The sequence below is a fragment of the Eupeodes corollae genome, chromosome 2 (genome assembly GCF_945859685.1).
Source record: "Eupeodes corollae chromosome 2, idEupCoro1.1, whole genome shotgun sequence".
NCBI lineage: Eukaryota > Metazoa > Arthropoda > Insecta > Diptera > Syrphidae > Eupeodes > Eupeodes corollae.
The window spans coordinates 84,837,228-84,860,388 of NC_079148.1; the positions used below are offsets into that span (position 1 = coordinate 84,837,228).

At 34.8% G+C, this 23,161-nt stretch overlaps 1 protein-coding gene across 2 annotated transcripts; it reads right to left on the minus strand.

The window, feature by feature from the left end:
* Window positions 1-8,518: 8,518 nt before the first annotated feature.
* LOC129946461 (translation factor waclaw, mitochondrial) lies at window positions 8,519-21,705 on the minus strand. 2 transcript variants are annotated; one of them, XM_056056645.1, is made up of 6 exons: window positions 21,111-21,705; window positions 20,845-21,063; window positions 20,526-20,794; window positions 9,277-9,764; window positions 8,768-9,213; window positions 8,519-8,683 (listed from the first exon to the last, which is right to left on the minus strand). In XM_056056645.1, exons 1-6 carry the CDS (start codon window positions 21,546-21,548, stop codon window positions 8,558-8,560), a joined length of 1,986 nt encoding a protein of 661 aa, XP_055912620.1. In that variant the 5' UTR covers window positions 21,549-21,705; the 3' UTR covers window positions 8,519-8,557. The 2 variants fall into 2 exon arrangements, with proteins under 2 accessions (XP_055912620.1, XP_055912621.1); XM_056056646.1 differs by lacking the exon at window positions 8,519-8,683 and having other exon boundaries at window positions 8,782-8,976; window positions 9,047-9,213.
* Window positions 21,706-23,161: the final 1,456 nt, after the last annotated feature.

Consider the following 23,161-nt stretch of genomic DNA (forward strand, 5'->3'; position numbering starts at 1 on the left):
AGTTGACTTCAAATTAAGTCCCTTATGTTGTCTAATTGTTTCAACAAAAAGACGCTACTGATTGTGTGATATCTTAAATAAGTTGCAAGGTATGGCACATTGCAATAGGCTGAACCAACCATAGACCATATTTTCTCACTGCTGATCTTTATAAAAGGAAGCAGAAAAAATTATACGCTTTCTTTATAGACTTCCGTGCAGCTTTTGACTCTGTCGACCGTCAAGCTCTCTTTTACAAGCTCTCTGTATCAGGTGTGTCAAGTAAAGTTATAAACGTGCTAAGAGCGATGTACGACAACAACTTAGCTTACGTTTGGGATGGCGAGGAGTTTGCAACAGTAACTGGTCTTAAGCAAGGCTGTATTCTTAGCGCCCTCCTATTTATAATTTTCATAAATGATATTACTGATGAAGTGAGAGGTGGAATCACTGTAGAAGGATTGACTGTTCCAGCTCTTATGTATGCAGATGACATCGTGCTATTCTCCGAAACAGTAGATGGCATGCAGCTGATGATAAACAGGCTTGCGATATATTGCAATCGATGGAATCTGGAAGTAATTTGCAAAAATCGAAGATGATGATTTTCAGAGGTGGGGGTGGCAGATATTCAAGAAATGAGCAGTGGAAATATAACGGACAGACAATTGACATTGTGCGCAAGTACAAATACCTAGGAGTTTTGGTAACCTCAACCCTGAATATGAGACAACATCTGGAGGGAAAATTAGCGGAGGCCAAGCGCGCAATCTCTTCGTTATGGGAAAGTTGCTTCAGAAAAAGGTATGTTGAACACAGTGCTAAGCAAAAGTTGTTCCGCTCTACAGCCCTGTCAATCCTGCTCTACGGAACGCAAGTTTGGGGATATTCCGCCTTTGAATCTGTGGAAAAATTCCTAAGATATTTTGTGAAAAGAATACTTTGTCTACCTAGAAACAGGTACACCACCTTTGATTATGGACACCCTCGCAATACACTTCAACTATATTGTAAAGGTATTTGAAATGGATGGTAATCGGATACCAAAAAAAGTTCTAAGAGCAGCTATCCAAGGAAAAGGATCAATGTTCGAAGAAGGGACTAACCTCGCCGAAACATGTGGTACAACCATGAACATATCTTCAAGGGAACAACCGTCAATGCTAAGGAGAAAGTTCAATGAGATCCTCGAAAAGTTTGGAAGCATCTTGTTTGAGAGATATGCATCGGAAGCCAGTTCTTCTCTGTCTAGATGCTACTATAATCGTCTTAACTATAACCTTCAACAGAACTCGTACCTTCTAAATAAGAACTCATTAAATAAAATAAATATCATTTTCAAAGCAAGAGGAGAGGAGTCTCAACTTTGTACCCCACCGACCAGATCTGCCTTTACTGTGTAGTCTATGTAATTTGAAAGCGCGTGAAGATACATTTCATTTTATTGCAATATGTCCTGTTCTGATTGAAATTCGGTTGAGATACTTCAACAAACGCAACTTGGAAGAAGGAGAAATGCTCAGCATTTGCAACGGGCGACCAGGGATGGGATGGACTTTACAACTATGTTATCACAGCACTGCGTTATAGGAAAGCTATTATTGAAGAAGATTTTTAATTATATAAAATAGTAAACAAAACAAATTTTAACAATTTCCGTATTTTTTCAATGAATTCATATTATAATATGTCACTCTGGTAGACGGCCAAATAGGCCATACCAATTAGGCTTTAGAAATTAATATTATGTAATGTTATTATTCTAAGAAATAAAGAAGTCAATTAAACTAAAAAACTAACAATAGGCAGAAAAGATTTGTGTTTGATTTTTTAAATTTAGTTTTTAAGAAGCAGAAACATATATATATAATAAGTAAGAGAAATTGTATCAATTTTAAGCAAGTAACAACGAGAACCAGTTTGACTTATTCACTTCTTAAGGGAAAACGTGCAAAAACTTTTCAAATTATGTTTTATATTATCATTCAATTTGCAGTTTAAGTCATTCGGCTTCCATATTTCATTTTCAAGTTCTTCTGCGGGTTGACATCGCATTCAACTAGAAAAGACCGAAACAACGATGTGAGCACAACACGTCGTCTGGACAGGCACATTGTCTCGAGACGACGATTCATGACCATCTTTACAAAGAAGTTTATATTTTCTCGGTCTATACAGCATTTTATGGTATTAATCACCAGGTTAGTGTTTAAGCTTCTGTAAAAAGACTTTTAGGCGTATTTTATATAATTTTTCTGATTAACTGTACTACGGTGTATAATCTCCTCGTTACTTTCTGCACGATCAACTAAAGATAAAGCATAATGAAGGAAGGTTCCATACATCTTTGTATATAAAACCTATAGTATTATTATCGTGGGTTTTAATTTATCTTCTTATGTAAAACTTCCAACGCCACCTTCGCACTGTTGATTATACATATACATATACAAAGATGGCATCTGAAAAATTAACTAGCTACCTTATTGTAATTTTTCGACAAAAAGAGGCAGTACTCTTAATTTGAAGGCAATTTTTTGGCAGCTGGCCAAGGTAATAGAAATGTGTCTAACTTGTTGAGCTTTTTTAAATCAACGCTGTCCCCTCTCACCACTTATTTCCACAATAATTCCTTGTTGAAAGACGACGGTTTTCATGGCTTGGAGTTTTGGGAAGCATTAAGTTATGGGACGTCCGATATTGATTAGTTTTTGGAATATACAGCTGTCTGATCCTGTAATTATGATAGCTTGAGGTGTCTATTGTTAAGATACTAAAAGTGTTTTTGTTGCACAATTAGTTGTTCAAAAAATTAGTTGTAATTATATTGCTTGCTAGTCCCAAGAAGCATCTAGTTTTCTGGTTCTGTGTCAATAAGTGTCCTGCGTTCTGTGTGTTGAGAGAGCAAAAAAGTGTGCAACACCGAAAATTTCTGTCAAGGAACAACTTCTTGCATAAACTGGCCATTATTTTCTCAAGATAAAACAGAAAATTGACTTTCGAGGAGAATCCAAAGGGAAACATTCCTCCCCTTAAACAATTTAACCGTAATACCCGCGCTTCTAGGAATGCCCATCAGTTTACCCTTGAGCCTTCGGTCGTACTATGAAGTACAGAGATTCTTTTTTTAGCCGTACTACGCGAATATGGAACGCCTTGCCACGCTCTATCTTTATTTGTCATTGCATATTCAGAAATTTAAAACCAATGTACAACGACACCTCCTATCCAACCCTTCCCTCTTTTCCTAATGCTCACACTGTGTCTTTGGCATATTAAAGGTATAAAAAACCCTCTTAGTGTTTGCTAATTATAAAAAAAAAAAAAAAAAACAAATCAGCAACTTATATAAGATGTTAAGGAGAGTGAAAGCCCTGTAGTTACTACATCCCCATATACAGGAGTAGTAGTGGTATATTTAAAAGACTGTTTCGAATTACAAATTGATTTAACGGTGTGGATATCGATTATACAATTTAAAATTGAAAAAAAAAAAATTGTGTTCCTCATAGCCTACAGTTCGCCTACTATTTCGACCAAAAACTGTTGCAACTGTATACATAATATGTATATGAGTTACCGGAAAAATAAAACATAATTATATAAGTTTGGTGTAAGAGGAGTTGAATATGAGTTTTATTATATCGTATTTGTAAATTTAACGATAAATTAAGTTTTGTTTTGTAAAATAAGAACAAATAAAGTATTGGTAAGTATGTTATTTTTGTTTACCTAGTGCTATTGTTTAATTGCATCAGAATTGTACACGGTGCAACGATCTTACCATAGTATTCAGTGACGCTATGTACAATAAAGCATTGAATCCTATTGAGGATCTTTGCATGATCATTGCCAACTTACCAATTAATCATTACGGTATATGCATTCACTAAATCGAAATGTATCTAATTTAATAGGCACTGAATTGAATCGATAACTACAGTACAATTGAATCGATAACTACAGTACGATTGTTGCTCGCAATGTCCCACTAATGTAAGTAAGTAATATGCGTAAGAAAATATGCGTGTTCAAATCTATCCGCTGAAACGTTATCAAAACAACTACAGATGAAACTAGATGCATAAAATTAGCGGTCGATTTCTGCACGATTATTGATTCACAAGATGCTCTCATTGACCAGATATTTCCCGATGTACTCAGACAATATACAAATCATGAGTGGCCGGCAGACAGAGCAATTTTAGCACCAAAAAATGTGGATGTGGATGAACGAATTAAATCTCTAGATAAAACATTTGTTACCAGGAGACTTAGTGCCATACAAATCTATTGATACAGTTTGTGATGCCACTGACGACGCTGTAAGTTATCCAACTGAGTTTTTGAACTCTTTGGATTAACCGGACATTGCACCGCATAATTTACAATTGAAGGTTGAATCTCTAGTAATTTTGCTTCGTAATTTGAACCCACCACGGTTGTGCAACGGCAAGCGATTAGTAATTAATAAAAATTGTTATCGAAGCCATTTTTTTATAATAAGCACACATTCAAGGGATATGACTACCCTTATTATGCAGAGGCACAGTGTGAGCACTAGGAAGAGGAAGGAATCTCTCTATTTGACAGTACGGCCAAATTTGGACTCGAGGGTATCCTGATGAGCATTCCTAGGAGCGCGAGTATTACGGGTCAACTATTTAAAGGGAGGAATACCGCTGGCTATTTCACTAGAGAATAAATCGTTAAAATAACGGTAAAAAATAAAAGAAACCTTACGACGATGTTCAAGCTAAGTAAATGATCTTATGATGATATTATCACCTGTAAATTTAAATGCTCTACGTTCAATACTATTCAAGAGGCTTAAGTAAGTTGCAGGAGCACCAGCTCAGAGATGGGAGTTATACTCAAGCTTTGGACGTATATTAGTCTTGTATATAACAGCCAGATCAGAAGGTGTGAAACATTTCTTGCATCGCCCAAGGAAACCCAAACACCTTGCTCCTTTTCTGGCGACACTGCGTATGTCATCGTTCCACAAGAGCGGGTTGCTGACACACATACCGAGAATATCGAGATTTTCAGTCTCATTGATGCAAGTGCCATCCATAGATAATGGCAAGGGGAGTTTATCTCGCTTTAACATACAAGAAAGCATTGCGTTTTGGAAGCATTAAATTCCACGCGGTTTTTTATTCCCCATTGTACAATGCTGTTTACTTTGGAATTTAATGAGCTTATCATATTTTGTCGTTGCAGTTCAACATCCGAAGAAGAGGAATGTGAGTCTGAAAACGATTATGAAAATCTAAGAGTACTATCGTCAGCGAAACAATGTATTGGATTAGAAGTTGCAGACAGGAGATCATTAATAAAAATGAGAAAGAGTGTTGGAGATAAAACAGAGCCCTGGGGCATACCAGCATTTATTTTATGGACTTCAGATTTGAATCCATCCAATACTACTTTTTTAAACTATCCGAAAGGTAATAACTAATCTAATGAAGCAGGTATTCATGACTCTTGCCACAGTACGAGTGAGAAAAAAGATTGGTCCCATAGAATCACTTAGTTGCTCAAGTACAGGCGGAGTCATAACACTCACTGGTAGCGTAGAATTGGCGGCAAAATGCCTAGCAAAGACATTAGCTTTTTGATATTGGTTACTTGATCATATGTTTAATTTGTGAGAAATTTTGTTGTTTCTTGGGCTTTGATGATCAATCAGTTGGATGCTATTAATAATAAAATAAAACTGATCCATCTTGGTTTTACCCTACGTTTCGCCAGTAGTTTTCCAGCTTCTTCGGGGGATTTATTTAGCTACATATATATATTTAAATACATCGATAGTACAAAACATTTCTTACAACAAAATTTTACAATTAAAAACTTACTATTTCATATTAAAAAAAAAAAACATGATTAAAAGTTGCACAAAAAGTGCGAACAGTTTAACTATGGACAACACTAGTATCACCGTATTTAACAACTAGTATATGGCAACACTATACAAAGCACTAATGTTGTCGACGTCTTCCTGATGGTTCATTTACCGCGTTTACAAGGAGAATTGAATCAGGATTTAGCGCCGTATAGACCTGGATCGGATCGAAATAGGATTACTCGATCCGATCCCACTGAAAGAGGTGAATCGAATCGAAAATTTGTTTGTAAACCTGAATCGGGGAATCGAGTTATTGGTGTGTGAGGTTTTGCTTGTGTGCGTGCGATAATTTTTTTCTCTCTTGTTTGTTCTAAGCAAAAAGACTCCATTTAAATGGAGTATTTTTGGTTCTAAGCTGAATTTAATTTGGCGCTCGTCCTTGTGTTTAGAGCATTGTTCTAAGATTGTAAGTTTATTTAAAAGTACAGTACGCACACAAATAAAACCGAAATGTCATTTCGATCCCATTTGAATTCGATTCCTCGATTCAGTGCCACCATATACCTGGATCGAAATCTCAATTCGATTCGATTCGATTCCTCGATCTCGTCTTGTAACCAGGGTAATTGTCTTATCAATTTTCTTCTGGATCCTCAAGCTCTCCAGAGTGAAGCGGGTGGTGATGCGCATTTCTTTGTCTAGTATTTTAACATTGTCAAAATCTGCCGTATGGTCATTGTCTTTCATGTTGTAAAATACGGTGATACTAGTGCTGTCCATAGTTAAACTTTTCGCACTTTTTGTGCAACTTTTAATCATGTTTTTTTTTAATATAAAATAGTAATTTGTTGTAAGAAATGTTTTGTACTATCGATGTATTTAAATATATATATGTAGCTAAATAAATCTCCTGGGGGGTCATTCCGTAAAACGATAATCGCTAAACGATATCGTTTCGACGATAGTCTCACTTCACGTAAGACGATAATCGTCAAAGTGATATCGTCAAAACGATAGCGTTTGCACGATAGCTAAGTAGGTATCGTCTGCTAATAATTTCCATTGACAACTAAGCAAATTGAAGCAATAAAGTTTCGGTGTAGTTTAGTTTTGATACAAAATGAAAATAAAAACTCAAAAAATACAATAAATTCGGTTACGCATTTTTTTTATACAAAACATAAGTAATCTCTCTTAATTGTTGTTAAATAAATAAAACAATTGTAGTTCTGGATTTGCAAAAGAGGACTATATAATGGTATTATTAACAATAATTTTTCCAGACGGTTGTAGTTCTGCATTTATAATGTATATATATTCAATATTAAAATTTGTTGTAACTATTGAAACTTTGGGGCGTAGAAACATTGGTATATTCGACAGGCAACGATTTTTGTATCGCCCTTGTACAAAGCACTAATCCAAATTAGTTTTGGAAACAAGAAATATTTTGAAGAACGAAGTCTTCACTTTCTTCCCTTGGACCAAATTGGGTTTATTACTGCAGCTGATTTACAAAAATATAAGACATTTAACAAACATTTTCATATTATTGTTTATTATCTTCGGCGGCAACAAATGAAAACACAAAAAGTGACAATCACAAATTAATTGGCATGTTTATTAACAATACGTTTTTTGCAAATTTTCAAAATTTCCCATAGAGGAAAACCAAGTTTAATAACATTTTCAAGCTATTGAACAAGCATTATCTTTCGTTGAGTTAATTTTGACATTTGGAATATACTGAACGAACTTGTACTGAAAACGATTGAACGAGACGATAGTGACAAAGTTACGTGAAGCAAATTATTGACGACATCGTTAATGATAATCGTTTTGACGATTATCGTTTCGGAAATTACGGAATGACACCCCTGAAGAAGCTGGAAAACAACTGGCGAAACGTAGGGTAAAACCAAAATGGATCAGTTTTATTTTATTATTAATCGCATCCAACTGATTGATCATCAAAACCCAAGAAACAAACAAATTTCTCCCAGATTAGCTTTTTCCTTAGAGCTAACAAAAGAAGTTTTATATAATTTCAAAGAATTCATTTAAATAGATTGAAAAAATTTGTTTGGTGATTTGTTATTTTAATATTTTGTCACCGTTTACAGTGTTCTATACCTCTCCCACTTATATACCACATAGTTACAATAAGTTATTTATTTCTAGAAAAATATTCTTTAGAAATTATTTATATGACAAAACAACGTTTGTCGGGTCAGCTAGTAAAAATATACATAAGTAATGCAGACATTTATTATTTAACTTTTAATTAAATAATATGATGTTAAAATAATTAAATTATTTAATAAGTATGTCTTTTAGGCAAGCACCACGCGTCGCCCTTAGGCTTGATAATAACGATTTTTGTATAAACTTCTTCATAAGTAATACTTTCAGGTAGATAAACCACAGACAACTATTGCTTCGAAAGCAAACATAATCAATAATTGTTTTGCTGTGTTTCCAAAACGATTTAGAGAAGTAATAATTTGGGAACCATATTTCGCATCGACTCAATTGTCCAAAATAGATAAATCGTCTAATGTGGTTCGTTCACAACAAAAGACTACCAAAAAGGATGGTCTTATATTCTTGCTTATTTAAATTTAAAGTTCTACTTACCTTAGTTTTATATAGCTTATTTATATACACATATACACATACATTACGTTACAATTTTCATACAATATTTATTTATTTTAGATATGGCTATCTTTTCAAAACGTTTATGAAAGTTTCATGCGGTACCCTTATGTTAGCAAACATCCTCATTTTCTTTTTACCTTCAGATTGTTGCTTTAATAGTTTCATTCTTCTGGTGACATCTCCACCATACTAGAAATATAAAGGTTAAATTGCAATAACTCTCATTTGCAATATAATAATTTCCAGTCATTAAAAAAATATATACTAACTTACCAATTTAGCTGTAACATCTTTTCGATAAGCCTTAATAGTCTCCCTTGCGAGTATTTTACTGCCAACACATGCTTGAATGGCGATCTGAACCATTTGTCTTGGTATAAGTTCCTTTAATCGAGCAACCATATCTTTCCCAACAAGTGTGGCTTTACTACAATGTACTATCCGAGAAAACTCTTCAACCTTCTTTCCGTTAAGGAGAATGTCTAATCGGACAACATTTGTTATGTTATACCCATAGTCTTCATAATTAAAGCTCGCATAACCTGAACTTACTGATTTAAGGCGATCATTGAAATCAAAAATGATCTCACTAAGTGGCAGGATGTATTTCATTAAAATACGGTCATTGTCAATATTAACTGAACTTTCTTGAACACCACGTCGATCAACACATAGACTAATAATGTCTCCCAAAAACTCTGTGGGAGTGATTATAGTTCCTTTAAAAAAAAATACTAATTGCTTTTTTTCAATTTTAATAATATTATGATCACAATACTAACCGCTTACAAGTGGCTCATAATATTCTTCAACATCGGGAGGTTCTGGAAATAATGCAGCATTCGATAATTCCAATATATTATTTCCGTGTTGCTTTATAACTTTGGGGTTTTTTAACTTTAGACGATATATCACAGACGGGGCTGTAATGACAGGTTCAACGGAATATTCCTGTTGTAGCCTTTGGCAAAATACTTCCATATGAAGTAATCCGAGGAATCCTAGTCTCCAACCTTGTCCTAGAGCTGGGCTTGAGTCCAAACTAACGGTCACTGCTGAATCATTCAAAACTAATTTTTCAATAGCTCCTCGTAACACAACGTGTTTAGACTGATCAGATGGATAAATTCCAGCGAATACCATAGGCTTCTGCGGCTTAAAACTGGTAATGGGTGTGCATTCAGTTGTTTTTATATGTATGGTATCACCAATGATGGATTCTTTGCTGTTTCGCATATTGCAAGAAATTAAACCAACTTGGCCAGCAGATCTAAAAACATAAGTGATATCTTTAGTTTTGGTTATTTCACAATAATTTGCTGATTTAAATAATATTGAAAATAGACAGCTATTAAAATCTATATTCATTTTCATTAAGTAAGACAAATTTGAACATTATTTTAATAATGATATAAAATAGAATAGAAGATGACGTTAAAGTTATTATAAATAATGATTAATTTTAAAGAACTCCTCTTAACCCGTAGTCGGAATTAAGAAAAATAAAGGATAGAATTAAGACAAGACGATTCTCAATTACTTAGTCAGCTTACTTAAAGTGGCGATACAGTCCTGTGTGCACTAGGGCCTAACCCAATAAATTTCTCTATTTAGCTCCGATCCTAGCTAGTGTTACCTACATAGCTCAATTTCAAACTAACCGAAACCGGGTACCCCTAAAGTATGCAACAAAAAGGAGGCAACACTTACTAGCAGATAGCAATCGTTGCAGATACGGAGGCGGTAAAGTGAAAATGTTGGCTAGGAAGCTTAGGTTGAGTAGAGTTTCTAAGAAGCAACATTTCCACTTTACAAGAAGAGACCAATCCGCGCTGATTCAGAAACTTGAGATTAAAACTGGGATTCGTGTGTTGGTGAAGAGGAGAACCATCAACGGGATTGGACCTTGTCTCTAATATATGAAAATGGGTAGTCCGTAGGTTGGCTGGAAGCCTAGACTCTTTTCAAAAATATTAGCCTTAAAGAAACATTCTTAAATAAAGAACAGTCGGTCATATAACCAAAATAAAATTTGTGAATAATATAAGTTAAATACTCTATTTTTGGTTAAATAAAAGTTAAATTTTTTTTTTAACGGAAATTTATTTAAAAAAAAAATATTTGGTGTGCCAGGAACAAAAAAGGAATTAATTATCCAACAATCAAGGTAAAATGTACATAGAACTACATACATATAAGCATCTGTAGTTTGTGCTTCGATTTAAAAGGATTTCATTTTTTTTAATTAAGCTCCCGAAAGGTATCCTGAAGGATAAAATATTAAAGTTGATTCTTATCGAATCAATTATATTTCCATTGATTGGCGTATGATTGCCACTTAAAATTAATTTAGCTTGTAAAATAAATTAAAATTTTTTTTTGTAAAATTTTAATTTAATTTTTGCTACATATACATATATACATATGTATACACATATGAGTTAAGATTAAAGCCTTTTAAAATTTAAATATTTTGTTATTTAAAAAGAAACGAAATGGATTTTTATGAAGCCTAAAGGTGTTGGCTAAGTTTTTTTTCTAAAGTATTGAGAGAGTCAGGGGGATATGGGGAAGAAGTGGTAAGGAGAAGAAGCCGAGGAATGGGGTTGTTCTTAGCGAGGAAGACAACCAGGTAGGGAGGGATAAAGGTAAATATTTCGCGCATCACTACCACCGGGATGCTAGACTGGTTTTATTTTTGTGATGAGTCCTGGGTCGAAGAACCTTCGAAACCGCTGAGCTATAGGTTCAATTAAGCCATTCACGACCCCACACAGGCAAAGCGGCTCGTTACACTAGTTGTCTCAGGGGTAAGGTCACTTTCCACTTGTTCGCTCCACCTGATCCGCGGTCTTTCTCTACTGCGCTGTCCTGTGGGTGTGGATTCAAAAACTTTCCGGTCCAGGGCATTGGTTTCCATGCGCTCTACGTGAACCATCTCAGTCGCTACACTTTTACCCTCTAGTGACTCTAGTGTTGACGTGGCAGCTCTGTACTATTCTTTCAAGGACGATGTTCAAGAAATCGCATGACAGCGCATCACTTCTCTAAAGCCTTTTTTGACATTGAAAGGTTCTGTTAAGTTGGAAACCAACCTTTGTGGAGCACCGCTCCTGTTTTCGCGGCCTTTAATTCGATGAAGAGATGGTGGGTATGGATTTGATGTGCTTCGGACTTTTCCAGGATCTGCCGTAATGTGAATATTTGATCGAGTATGGACTTTCCTGGTTTAAAACCACACTGATAAGGACCTATCAAGTTGCTGACGATGGGTTTTGGGCGTTAATGTATTACGGCAGAGAAGATATTGTAAATATTGTTAAGTAGACTGATTCCTCTAGAGTTGGTGCAGTTTAGAGGGTCTCCTTTTTTCGGGAAAACAAAACTCGGGCACTTTCTTCCAACCATATCTTAAAAATAATTTGGTGTAAGCTCCCAACCAAATTATATCCAGCTGCTTTGAAGAACTCGGCATTCTAGCCATCTGTTCCAGCGGCTTTGTTAGACTTCAGCTTAGATATGAAAATCTTTACTTTGTCTAAGTCGGGAAGATGGGATTATTGGCTTTCGTCATCGATTTTAAATGGATCATCCTGCCTGACAGCGGAATTCGGTTCATCATCGTAGTTATACAGTCTGCAGAAGTGGTTCTTCCAAATCTTCGGCATTGACTGCCGTTCCACTATGGTGTTTTGTCTTTGCAGCCTACGCATCGAGGTTTATATACTTGTGAATTTCGTTTCACCTGCTCAAAAAACTTTCGTAATTCATTCCTGCTTTTGAACCTCTGAACATCTTTGAGCGCACGCTTCTAATGCTCTCTCTTTTTCCTTCTGAGAAATTTGTGGTCCTCTCTCATCTTCTGCTCATAGAGCTCGTGTCTTCCTTTCCTAGCTTGGCATTAAAATCGCCTAGGACAATTTAAATATCGTAGCTAGGACACTGCTTATATGTTTTCTCCAAGAGCTCGAACAACATATCATTTGTGTTGTCATCAGGCGCTCCTTGATGCTCATATAGCTTTTGCTCCAAAGACAAATAAAGTTGACGTTAATTAAAAAAAAAAACAGGGAACAGGAATAATTACAATAACCCCTCCGCTAAAAATTTAATTTTTTTTCAAAAAAAGTAAACTAACAAATATAAGAATATGATATTCAAAATAGATTAGAAGTAAATGAATATAACAATTTTTTGAGGTGTAGGGGGATCTCAAAGTAAATATAATGAACTTTCTAAGAATTGACAAAAATTAAAACTTTAAACAGCAAGGTTTCTAAAATCGAGTGAAATGAAATCGAAATCTAGGTCCAAAAATTCGTATACATACCACTTTATTCAATAAACAATTTTATTGATTGTTACACTTTGTATAATTTTTTATATTGTCCAACAAAATAAATATAAAATGTTAGTGCTTTTGAAAGAATGTTATGGAAACGACATTTGGTGTACTGAAAGGTATTTTATATGCTTTTTCCGTTCCCTTAAATGCAAAATAGAAGCTGCAACTTCTCAATCAAGTGCATTCATTTTATACATTTTTAAACGTTTTCGCCCAGTCGTATTAAAATCACACCAACTTAGTCTAGTAGACTTCAAGTCACTTGAAAAATCACATCTCGAAATGTAGAACATGAACATTTATTTCTGTTTAAGTTCGAAAAAAATTAAATCGATTTCGAGTGGAAGTGAAACGTGGAGCAAGGATAATAAAGGGTGTCCCAAAATTAACGCAAGATTTGAACTAAATAGAAAACGCCGTTTTTAGTCTTTTGATAGTTATATTTTTATTGACTCGTAAAGTACATAGGATAGAGTTATGTATGGAATAACACATCGGACAAATGGCCTCCACGGCTTTGCATGCACATGCGCACTCTTTTGTTGAAATTTTCCATGACCATTTTGCATAAATGTGGCTGAATTTCGTTGATGCAGCGTTGAATCTCCTCCTTTAATGCACGGGTGGTTGTGGGCTTGTTGACATAGACTTGTGATTTCAAATAACCCCATAAAAAGAAGTCTAATGGTGTTAAATCACACGATCTAGGAGGCTAATTTGATCACCGAAACGAGAGAGTACACGACCTGGAAATGTCTCATGCAGTAATTGAATTGTTTCACGGGCTGTATGACATGTGGCACCGTCTTGTTGAAACCACATATTGGACACATCAATATCATCCAATTTTGGCAGAAAGAACTGTGTAATCATGTCGCGATATCGAGCACCAGTAACAGTCACTGCTTGACCAGCATCATTTTCAAAAAAATATGGCCCAAATATACCTCCAGCCCAAAATCCACACCATACAGTCACGCGTTGTGGATCTCCGAACCCCAAATACGGCAATTTTGGCGATTGACAAAGCCATCAAGGTGAAAATGTGCTTCATCGCTTAGGATGATTTTGCTCGAAAAATCAGGGTCCATTTGTTGATGTTCAATAATCCATTCAACGAACTCTCTTCTCTGTCCATGGTCATTAGGCTTCAATTGTTGTGTTAATTGAATTTTGTAAGCATGAAGACACAGATCTTTGGTGAGTATACGCTGTAGAGAGGTTCTTGAAATTTGCAATTCTTGTCCACGACGTCGAATTGAGGTTCCTGGATTGTCAGCAACACTCTCACGCACTGCTTCGACATTCACATCTGAACGGCTTGTTTTTAGACGACCAGTGTGTTTGGCGTCTCCAACGGATCCAGTCTCCATGAATTTTTCAATTAATCTCTTCACAGTTGACGAAGTTAAAACACTATTTCGACCATATTTTGTATGATATTTTCGAACTGCAGCCGCCAAGCTTTCACTATTTTTGAAATATTCTTTAATAATGAAGACACGTTGTTCTATCGTGTAACGCTCCATTTTTTAAAAATCTATACTGTTAGCTGTCAAATTGCTTTTTTTCAGGGTTGCCAACACTTCACTGCACAAATGGCGGCAAATTCAAATCTTGCGTTAATTTTGGGACACCCTTTATATACACAAAATACAGTCACCGACTAACCTCCGAACAGTACGCATCGTTCGTCTATTTTGTGCTTTCTCTTTTGCTGCCTAGCGCAGCAACCGGTATCTCTCGTTATACCTTGCTCTTTTCTACACTTGTTCCGTTTGCGAATTTGTTTACTCCTTGAACTACAGATAAGTGCGTGCTTTTCTTAGGTTTAGGAAATTAAAATGCCCCACGGGCAGGGGGGATCCCGTTTCAGGCAACTACCGCTTGACGTGGATTCCGTATCTTTTATTCAACCAAATAAAAAACATAAATCAAACCCGACTCCTTTTTGCAATTATACTGATCTCCCTACAACAAACAGTTCTAAAATTTCCAAATTAATAATAATTTAACAAAAAACTAACGAAAAGCCCATTTCATCCTTCAGCCCCTTTCTTTCTAAAAAAAAATCCATCGACAATATAAGCAAAGAATATGAAGAAATTTCCCAATTAAGAGACGGTAATCTTCTCATTTTAGTAAAGTCGAAAACGGTGCAGACATCTTTTTTGAAAAATTGAACGAAACTAAGGAATTGCTTACGCCCTTGTTTGATTAACTTCACAGAGACAGAAATTGCCACAGAGATAAAATCCCAAGGAGTAACGGAAGTATATAAATTTACTAAGAATGAAGAGGGAAAGCAGAAACCATCCGGCTCAATAATTTTTACCTTCAATCTGTACCAACTTTCAAAAACCGTCGACATTGGATTCTACAATGCTAAAATCACGGGATATATTCCCAACCCGACACGATGTCGAAAATGCCAACGGCTAGGTCATATAAGGAAACGATGCATCAGTGAGTCCAGGTGCGAATCATACAATAATATAAAATGTGCAAACAGTTCACTTACTCACTCATCTTCCTCCAAAATTTGCCCCGCGTATAAACAAGCCAAGGAAATTTTAAACATTAAAACCAAAAAAAATGTTCCATGGCCAAGGCCAAGAGAATTCACAAAGAGCATAGCCCTATTTCTTCTTATAGCTCTATAACATCAGAATCATTCGCTGATAAAGTCCAACACACACCATACAAGCAACCTCTAACTGCTAACAACCCCCGAAAACCACCAAAGCTTCTAGCCCTATCCCCAATACACTGAATCAATAAATAATAATAGACCAAGATACTCCAAAACAACAGGACTTATCCCTGCCATAACCAAACCTACACACACGTCAACAAAAACCGACTCAATCTTCAAAACCAAACCCATTCAATCAAGCTTTTCCCCAAACGAAATGATATCTAATATTAATAATACCTTGGAAAAACATTTAACTTCACTCTCACAAAAATCGCATATTCTTTCAATCAACCTTCTTTTTCAAAACAGCCAGAATTCAATCAAACACCACTTTCAATAACCACCGATCCAATCTCTAAGTTAACTCACCTACATCAAAGGTAACACAAACGTTGCTAGAGAAAAATGACTACTTTGTAGCAAACACTCCATCAGATCCAAACGATTTCGAAATACAATGAAAATAACAAGATCCAAACTTTTGACTTTGTTGCTCCCAAAAGAGCCCAGATAATTTGACGCCCACGCCACGGAGTCAAAGCCCTGAACACCATAACAGTGACAACCCAAACTTACCCAAACAATAATCTTCCAAGACAACAACACACTTACCAAGATAATCTACCCAAATCCTTCAATGGAATATGAAACGATGTAAGTCTACTTATAAAAGAATTTTCTCCAAGTGTAATTTCTCTCCAGGAAACACACTGTCCCTATCTTTTTAAGCCATACACCCCAAAATCGTTTACTGGTTATTTTCACAACCTCGATACAACACTTCAGCCAAACAAGGAATTGCAATACTAATTAAGAAAGACATTCCGCACAAACAAAGACTTATAAACTAACCCATCTTAACTCTAGCAATCGAAGTTCAACTTTCAACCAAATTTACTTTATTTTCCATATATATACACCCTGGTCAATCATTATAATTATAACCTTATAATTCTTAATAATGGCTCCCCTACTAATTTTTCCACGCACTAATCTTTTACGCATATTGATATTACCACCTGCTTTCCGGAAATATACCCAAAGAACTCTTTTAAGGTTTTAGACAATCTCTATAACAGTGATTATTTCCCGGTCATTACTACCGTAGTCTCTAACCAAGTGGCTTCTGTAACTTGTTGTATCCAAATTTTAAATTGATCTAGCTAACTAGCCTAGTTCCCAAAAGCACATTTTAAACGACTTATCATGAAAAAGTATCTCTCTCAACATTAATCAAGAAGCTGCTCGCCTTACTAAAGCTAATCGCTTAGCTGCAAACATCGTAATACCACAAAGCATACCAAAACCTGAGAAAAACACAGTATCGTGGTGGAATTCAGGAATCGACTCTTTGCGGAAAGATAAAAATAAGGCTTGGAAATCGTTTAAAAAATACCCTACTCCGCAGAACCTTATTTTATACAAAAAATCAAACACGAAATTCCGAAGGAAAGTAAAAAATAGTATAGCTAATAAATTCGGTGAAATCACAGCTTGAATCAACCCCTCTTCCTCCCCATCCAAGATATGGCAAGATATTCGATGTCTTACAGGTACATTTAGTCCACAATCCATCAATTGTATTGCAGCTAACGATTAGCAAATGACAAATCTTTACGAAATAAGCAATTATACTGCTAGTAATTGGTCAAACATTTCCAAAGACGAGAATTTCTCTTACGAGTTCAAAATACAAAAATTATCGTCTTCCTTCTTCCTCCTCTCTCTCCCCAATTCAACCGTATTGAAGCTAAAAAACCTACCTCTTTCAACCAAACACAGACTAATAATACTATTTATTTATTCACATCAATTAGAGATCTTAACATTTACAATTAGATTACAAAAGGTCAAGAAATAAATAATCATTTAATAACAAAAAAAAAATAGGCGTAATAATACATAACATTAAGTGCTTAAAATAACAATTTTATAAACATGGTTTGATTAATTAATTCGAAAAGAACAAAAGTATATTATTTTTCAAAGTGTATCTTTTTATATGAAAATTAAAATCAATATGCTTTGAAATGAGATTGGTTTCTCTAACACAGCGATTAAAGATTCATTACAAGCATAGTTTACGCTATGTTCCTTTTCTCGGAGTAAGCAACGTTCTCTTATTTGACGCGAGGGAGCATACAAATCTATCAAAGATAAAAGGAAAGGGAATTTGATATGATGCGACAAAATGTCACTTATAAACATTACTGAAAACATTTTCCTTCTATTTTCAAGGGACTGAGCTCCAAGAAGTTTACATCGAGTCGAGTACGACAATTCTATTTGAATTAATATTGTAGTAAGGATTCCAAATCACACAACAGTATTCTAAGCTTGATCTAACATAGGAGTTAAATAGAGATAAGGACAAAAGGATCCTTGAAGTCTTTTGAATTATGTTTAATAAAACCTAGCATTGAATTGGATTTTGCTACAATCTATTCTATATGCTTGCTAAAGTTTAGTTTTAATACAAAAAATAAAATCAATTTTTAACCTTTTTAATTATAAAATCAAAAGCACTGCTATTTTTATGAACACTCTGTTCACCGGGAAAAGTAGAATATAACTTTAAGCTAAAAGCCTATAATATGAAAACGTAAGACCGTTAGATGCCAGTAACATGTTAATTTTTTTGTAAGAATTTCTGTTATTTAAATATTTGACAATTTAATAAAATTTGGCCAGCACTGCTATTTTTATGAACACAACTGTACATACAGCTGCGTGCAATGAAATAGGTCGCATTCACAAAGCTAGTGCCTACGTAGTCAAAATTCAACCAGCTTTTGAATGCAAAACTACACTACAAGTCAATCTGGAATTGTCATATTATTGGCAAGTGCAAATATATACAAAAAAGAAACATTTTTGATTTGATAACTTTAACTTATCTTTAGTGCTTTTAAATTCAATAAAATCAAATTTAAGACACAATTTAAATGTTTTATATTAGTATTTATATACTGAACGATTTATTTCATTTTAAATTCGTGTGGTTTACAGAGCAGCTGATTGTGAAACGTCAAAATCATACTCCACTAACTTTGTAGGTGAATTTTTTACACTACGTCGGGGGAAAATTTCAACTATTTTTGCAGTTAGATTTAGCCAATCAGAATCCCTTGACGACGTAGTCACTAGCTTTGTGAATGCGACCATAGTAGTGATTTTTGAAGTGTATTCAATTTTCAATTCAATGTTTTTATTTTCATTTTATAGATATTTATACGAAAAATAAATAAATTAGGTGGAGCAACAGTCCGTTGACTAGAGTCTAGTGACTTACGACTCTCAACCATTCCTGTGTGCGTGTGTGTTGTCAGGAATGCTGGGTACCTACAGATTTAAGCCGAATCCAAAGAGCTAATTTGAGAAAGATCTTTTCATGACAAGAATAACTCTTGGAGAATTTGTAAAATTGTACCAATCAGATTTACCTTCAAAAGCTATGACAAGAAACAAATTATATTACTTGAAAAAAAAATCTAAATTCACCATCGCCGAAGACATACCAAAATAGTTGGTTGGCACTTATGTTCAAAAAAGAAGAAAATAAGATGAACTCGTGGTTGGAAAGGGAAGAACCCGAAAACTCAAGGAAAATATCCCGTTCTAACGAAATTTACAGCAATATAACTCGCTCTTAAGATCAGTTTTTCAATCATGAAACAAAACTTTCAATGATGAAAACCAATCGAAGCTATAACTCGCTCTTAAGATCAGTTTTTAAATTTGACTGGTCCCACAAAACGAAAGACAGAAAGGTAGTTTCATTCCGAAAATCGTCGGTTTTCCGAATGATGAACTCACCCTCAAATCTTGTGAGAGTTTTATGTCTTTAATTACGAGTATATCATTTAATACACATATTTGCATTAGAATTCAATAATAATATATCCAACCTTATTTGTTTTTTTTTTCTCCAATTAAAAAACAAGAACACCAATAAATTGGCCCGAGGTTTTAGTTAACTTCGCGTGTGAAAATTTGGACTCATTATAACCAATCGACTATTTTAAATCTATATGATGATGCGCAAATGGTTAAGAATATGTGACTCAATAGTTTGCTTGAAATAAAGAAACTAGAATGTGATTGCAAATTCATAGGAAATTTAAATGCTTCAGGTTATTTATATTTTCAGAGCACTTAGTATCAGCACAAGATCTTAGGATCAGCTCCAATAAAAACCGAGTGAACCAAAATATTAGGGTAGCTTAGGAAACAGCGAGTTTTGATGAAGAGTGGGAAGAAAATAATGAGTGCCAAACTCAAAAAAAAACAGAGACCTAACGAAATGCAGTATTCAAGATAATATCATAGCATAGAGTATAGAGAAACCATTCGAATACACATTCGCCGAACAAGCAGAATACCTACAATTTTAATCCAAATTACGAACGGCTAATTTGAGAAAGCACTTTTCATGACAAGAATGACTCGTGAAAACTTTAGATGGCACAGCACGTATCAAACCCAAGACCTCTAGCATGACAGTCCAAAGCACATGCCATGGGCACTACTGCTTAGAGAAAAAGTTTGATGGCCCTTCGCCGAACAAGCAGAAATCTGCAATGGATCTTCTTGTGCACATTAACACCTTGACGATCATCATCGCACAGTGCTTTACAAATCGGTCATCACTTCACCCGTTGTTCAACGGTTCCGAAAATGACTTGGACATAAGAAAAGGCTGCAGTCGGGATCCTATCCAAAATAAGGAGACCACTCTGTTAGCTTAAGCAGCAGGATTTTCTGGGGAAATAGCATTTCCAATGCTGAGCTCCATGCAAGAACTGTATTATAGAAAGAAGAAAGTGGCAAAGAGTTGGTCATATGCTTCGAAAAGGCGTAGGATGCAATGCGCGCTTAGCAATGCAGGGAAATCGAAATCGAACTGAAATTGATTAGACAGAAAGAGAGATCATCTTGGGAAAAATATAAATGTTAGTTTATAATCGGCTTACCAAAATATGACTTACATCTTTGTTACAGCAGTTTCCATTGGACGAAGAAGAGAAATTGATTTAATTGGATATGATTTTCCTGATGTAAATGACTGAATTTCATCTCCAATTTTTAAGAACCCATCATGTACGTAAATAAGATTTAATGCTCCACGATATTTATCGAACCAGCTGTCAAATATAAGTGCTCTAAATGGAGTGTTTCTATTCACATTTGGTGGTGATATTTTTTCAATGACTTTCGGCAGAACTTCAAGGATTCCCGTTCCCAGTTTAGCTGAAATCTTTTGCACCATTAGCATTTTTGAAAAAAAAAATTGAAATAAAGCAATACCTTAAGTACTTCTGAAGGATCAATGCCAAATAATGAATTCAAGTCCTTGATGACGCGTTCGGGATTAGCATGCATTATGTCAATTTTGTTCAATACTGGAACAACTGATAGTTTTCTAGATTTCGCCAAATAATAGTTAGCAACGGTCTGGGCTTGAATACCATGACAAGCGTCGACTAATAGGATGACACCATCACAGGCTGCAAGCGATCTTGAAACCTACTTAAAAACAATTTAATTATGTATTGAACGATCACGTTTCTTACTTCATTTGAAAAGTCCACATGCCCTGGTGTGTCGATTAGATTTAAGAGATAATTTTCATTTTTATATTTGTGCAAAATTGATACAGTTTGTGCCTTAACCGTTATACCACGTTCCTTTTCGACTTGTAAACTATCTAAAACTTGCCGATTTTGAGAATCTTTTGATATAGCACCCGTAAGTTCTAAAAGACGGTCGGCTAGAGTACTTTTCCCATGATCTACATGTGCAATAATACTAAAATTACGTATTCTCTCTATCGGGATACTAGACAAATCTTCTGGCAGTGAATCCGAATATTTCTCTGTAGCAAAATTTCTACTGATTGTCAAATTCTTAGTTAACCCAGCATTGAGTTCTTTGATAGAACATTTCCTGACATAGCCCCGCTTTGCTTGATTTATTAAGTTGAAAATTGAAGCACGAAAGTTGAAAAACATTTTATAGCAAGAAAATCTGAATTTTCGATTCACTTTCAAATCAACTTGGGTTGCCAGAAAAGAAATAGAAATAACTCATTAGCGATGGTATCAAACGAAAAATACTCAATTACCAAAATGAGAATCTTGGACTGACATTTCGGTTTGCCTACAAGCCAGAGAGAAAGAATTAATAGAGGGAGTGGAATTCGAGGGTGGCCCAATTCAAGGTGTGCTGCTGCGCCCCAACTTGTAATTGTGTATTAAGTCTATATACAAAAAATTGTAAGAAGATGTGCGTACATTTGTACATCAATGAGAATTCTATGCAAGAACACTCTAGAGTGTTTTTGTATCTAGCCAACCCAAAAACTGTAAACAAAAAGTTTTGCGGGGACGGAGAATCTCCCATTTAGTTCTTTCTTGTGTTCAGTATTAAACAGCGCATATTTTTTCTTGCATCAATGAAGTGCGAAAGAGTAAGGAATAAATACAAAATGAAATAGAAATAAATCTGTCTCGGCATGTGTTTACACTCAGACCAAAAGTATTCCATTTACCAAGCTGGGAATCATAGACACACCATATAAAGACTGGAATCTTTCGTACGTTGTTTTACCCTCCAGCACCTATTTGTTTACATTGTTGTATTTGTAATTAGACATGACATCCATTTCGAAATGTGAAATCCAACAACAATTCGATGTGGTGTATTTGCTTGTTTTGACAGATGTTTTATTTTATTAAAATAGCTGTGGTGAGAATTTGATGTCTACGACGAATTGTTTTGTTTACTAAAATGCAAATGCGAAGTTATATTGTTCACTAATTTACTTAATCAATTGATTTGAAATTGTTTATTATATAGTTAAATGAATTTCTTTATTAACCCAAGTTACAATACGGTCAGTGGAACTGTTGGTGGAACATTTACATATATAAAACTATAAAATATTAAACATTTGTGTTCTTTGAATGTGGTCGCCCATTTCAACCAACTTTCATTCAATAAACAATTCTTTTTGAGCCCTCCTAAAGTAGTATTCACATGAGCGCGACCAACGAACGACGAATGAATTACAAAATGTGAGTTTATATACGTTTGAAGACATATTTCCACACAAATTCTTAACAAAACGATAGCAATATAGTTTCTATTTGATTTATGATACATACTTTTACTTTACATTATAATGTATTAATAAATTTTAGAAAACAAATTTATTCGTCGCGAAAAAAATTATAGTTGATACTAACTAAAGTAGTATTCACATGAGCGCGACCAACGAACGACGAATGAATTACAAAATGTGAGTTTGTATACGTTTGAAGACATATTTCCACACAGATTCTTAACAAAACGATAGCAATATAGTTTCTATGTGATTTATGATACATACTTTTACTTTTCAATATAATATATTAATAAAATTAAGAAAACAAATTTATTCGTCGCGAAAAAAATTATAGTTGATACGAATTTTCAAACTTTATTCGCGTTCCACATAATCCACACTCGCAACGAATAAAATAATCGCGCGTACTTAACCTAAAAAATCATTCTTGTTTTGGTTTCGGTGGTGAATGATGTTCGGCTGTGGCTTCATTCGCGACGAATTAAAAACTCTCATGTG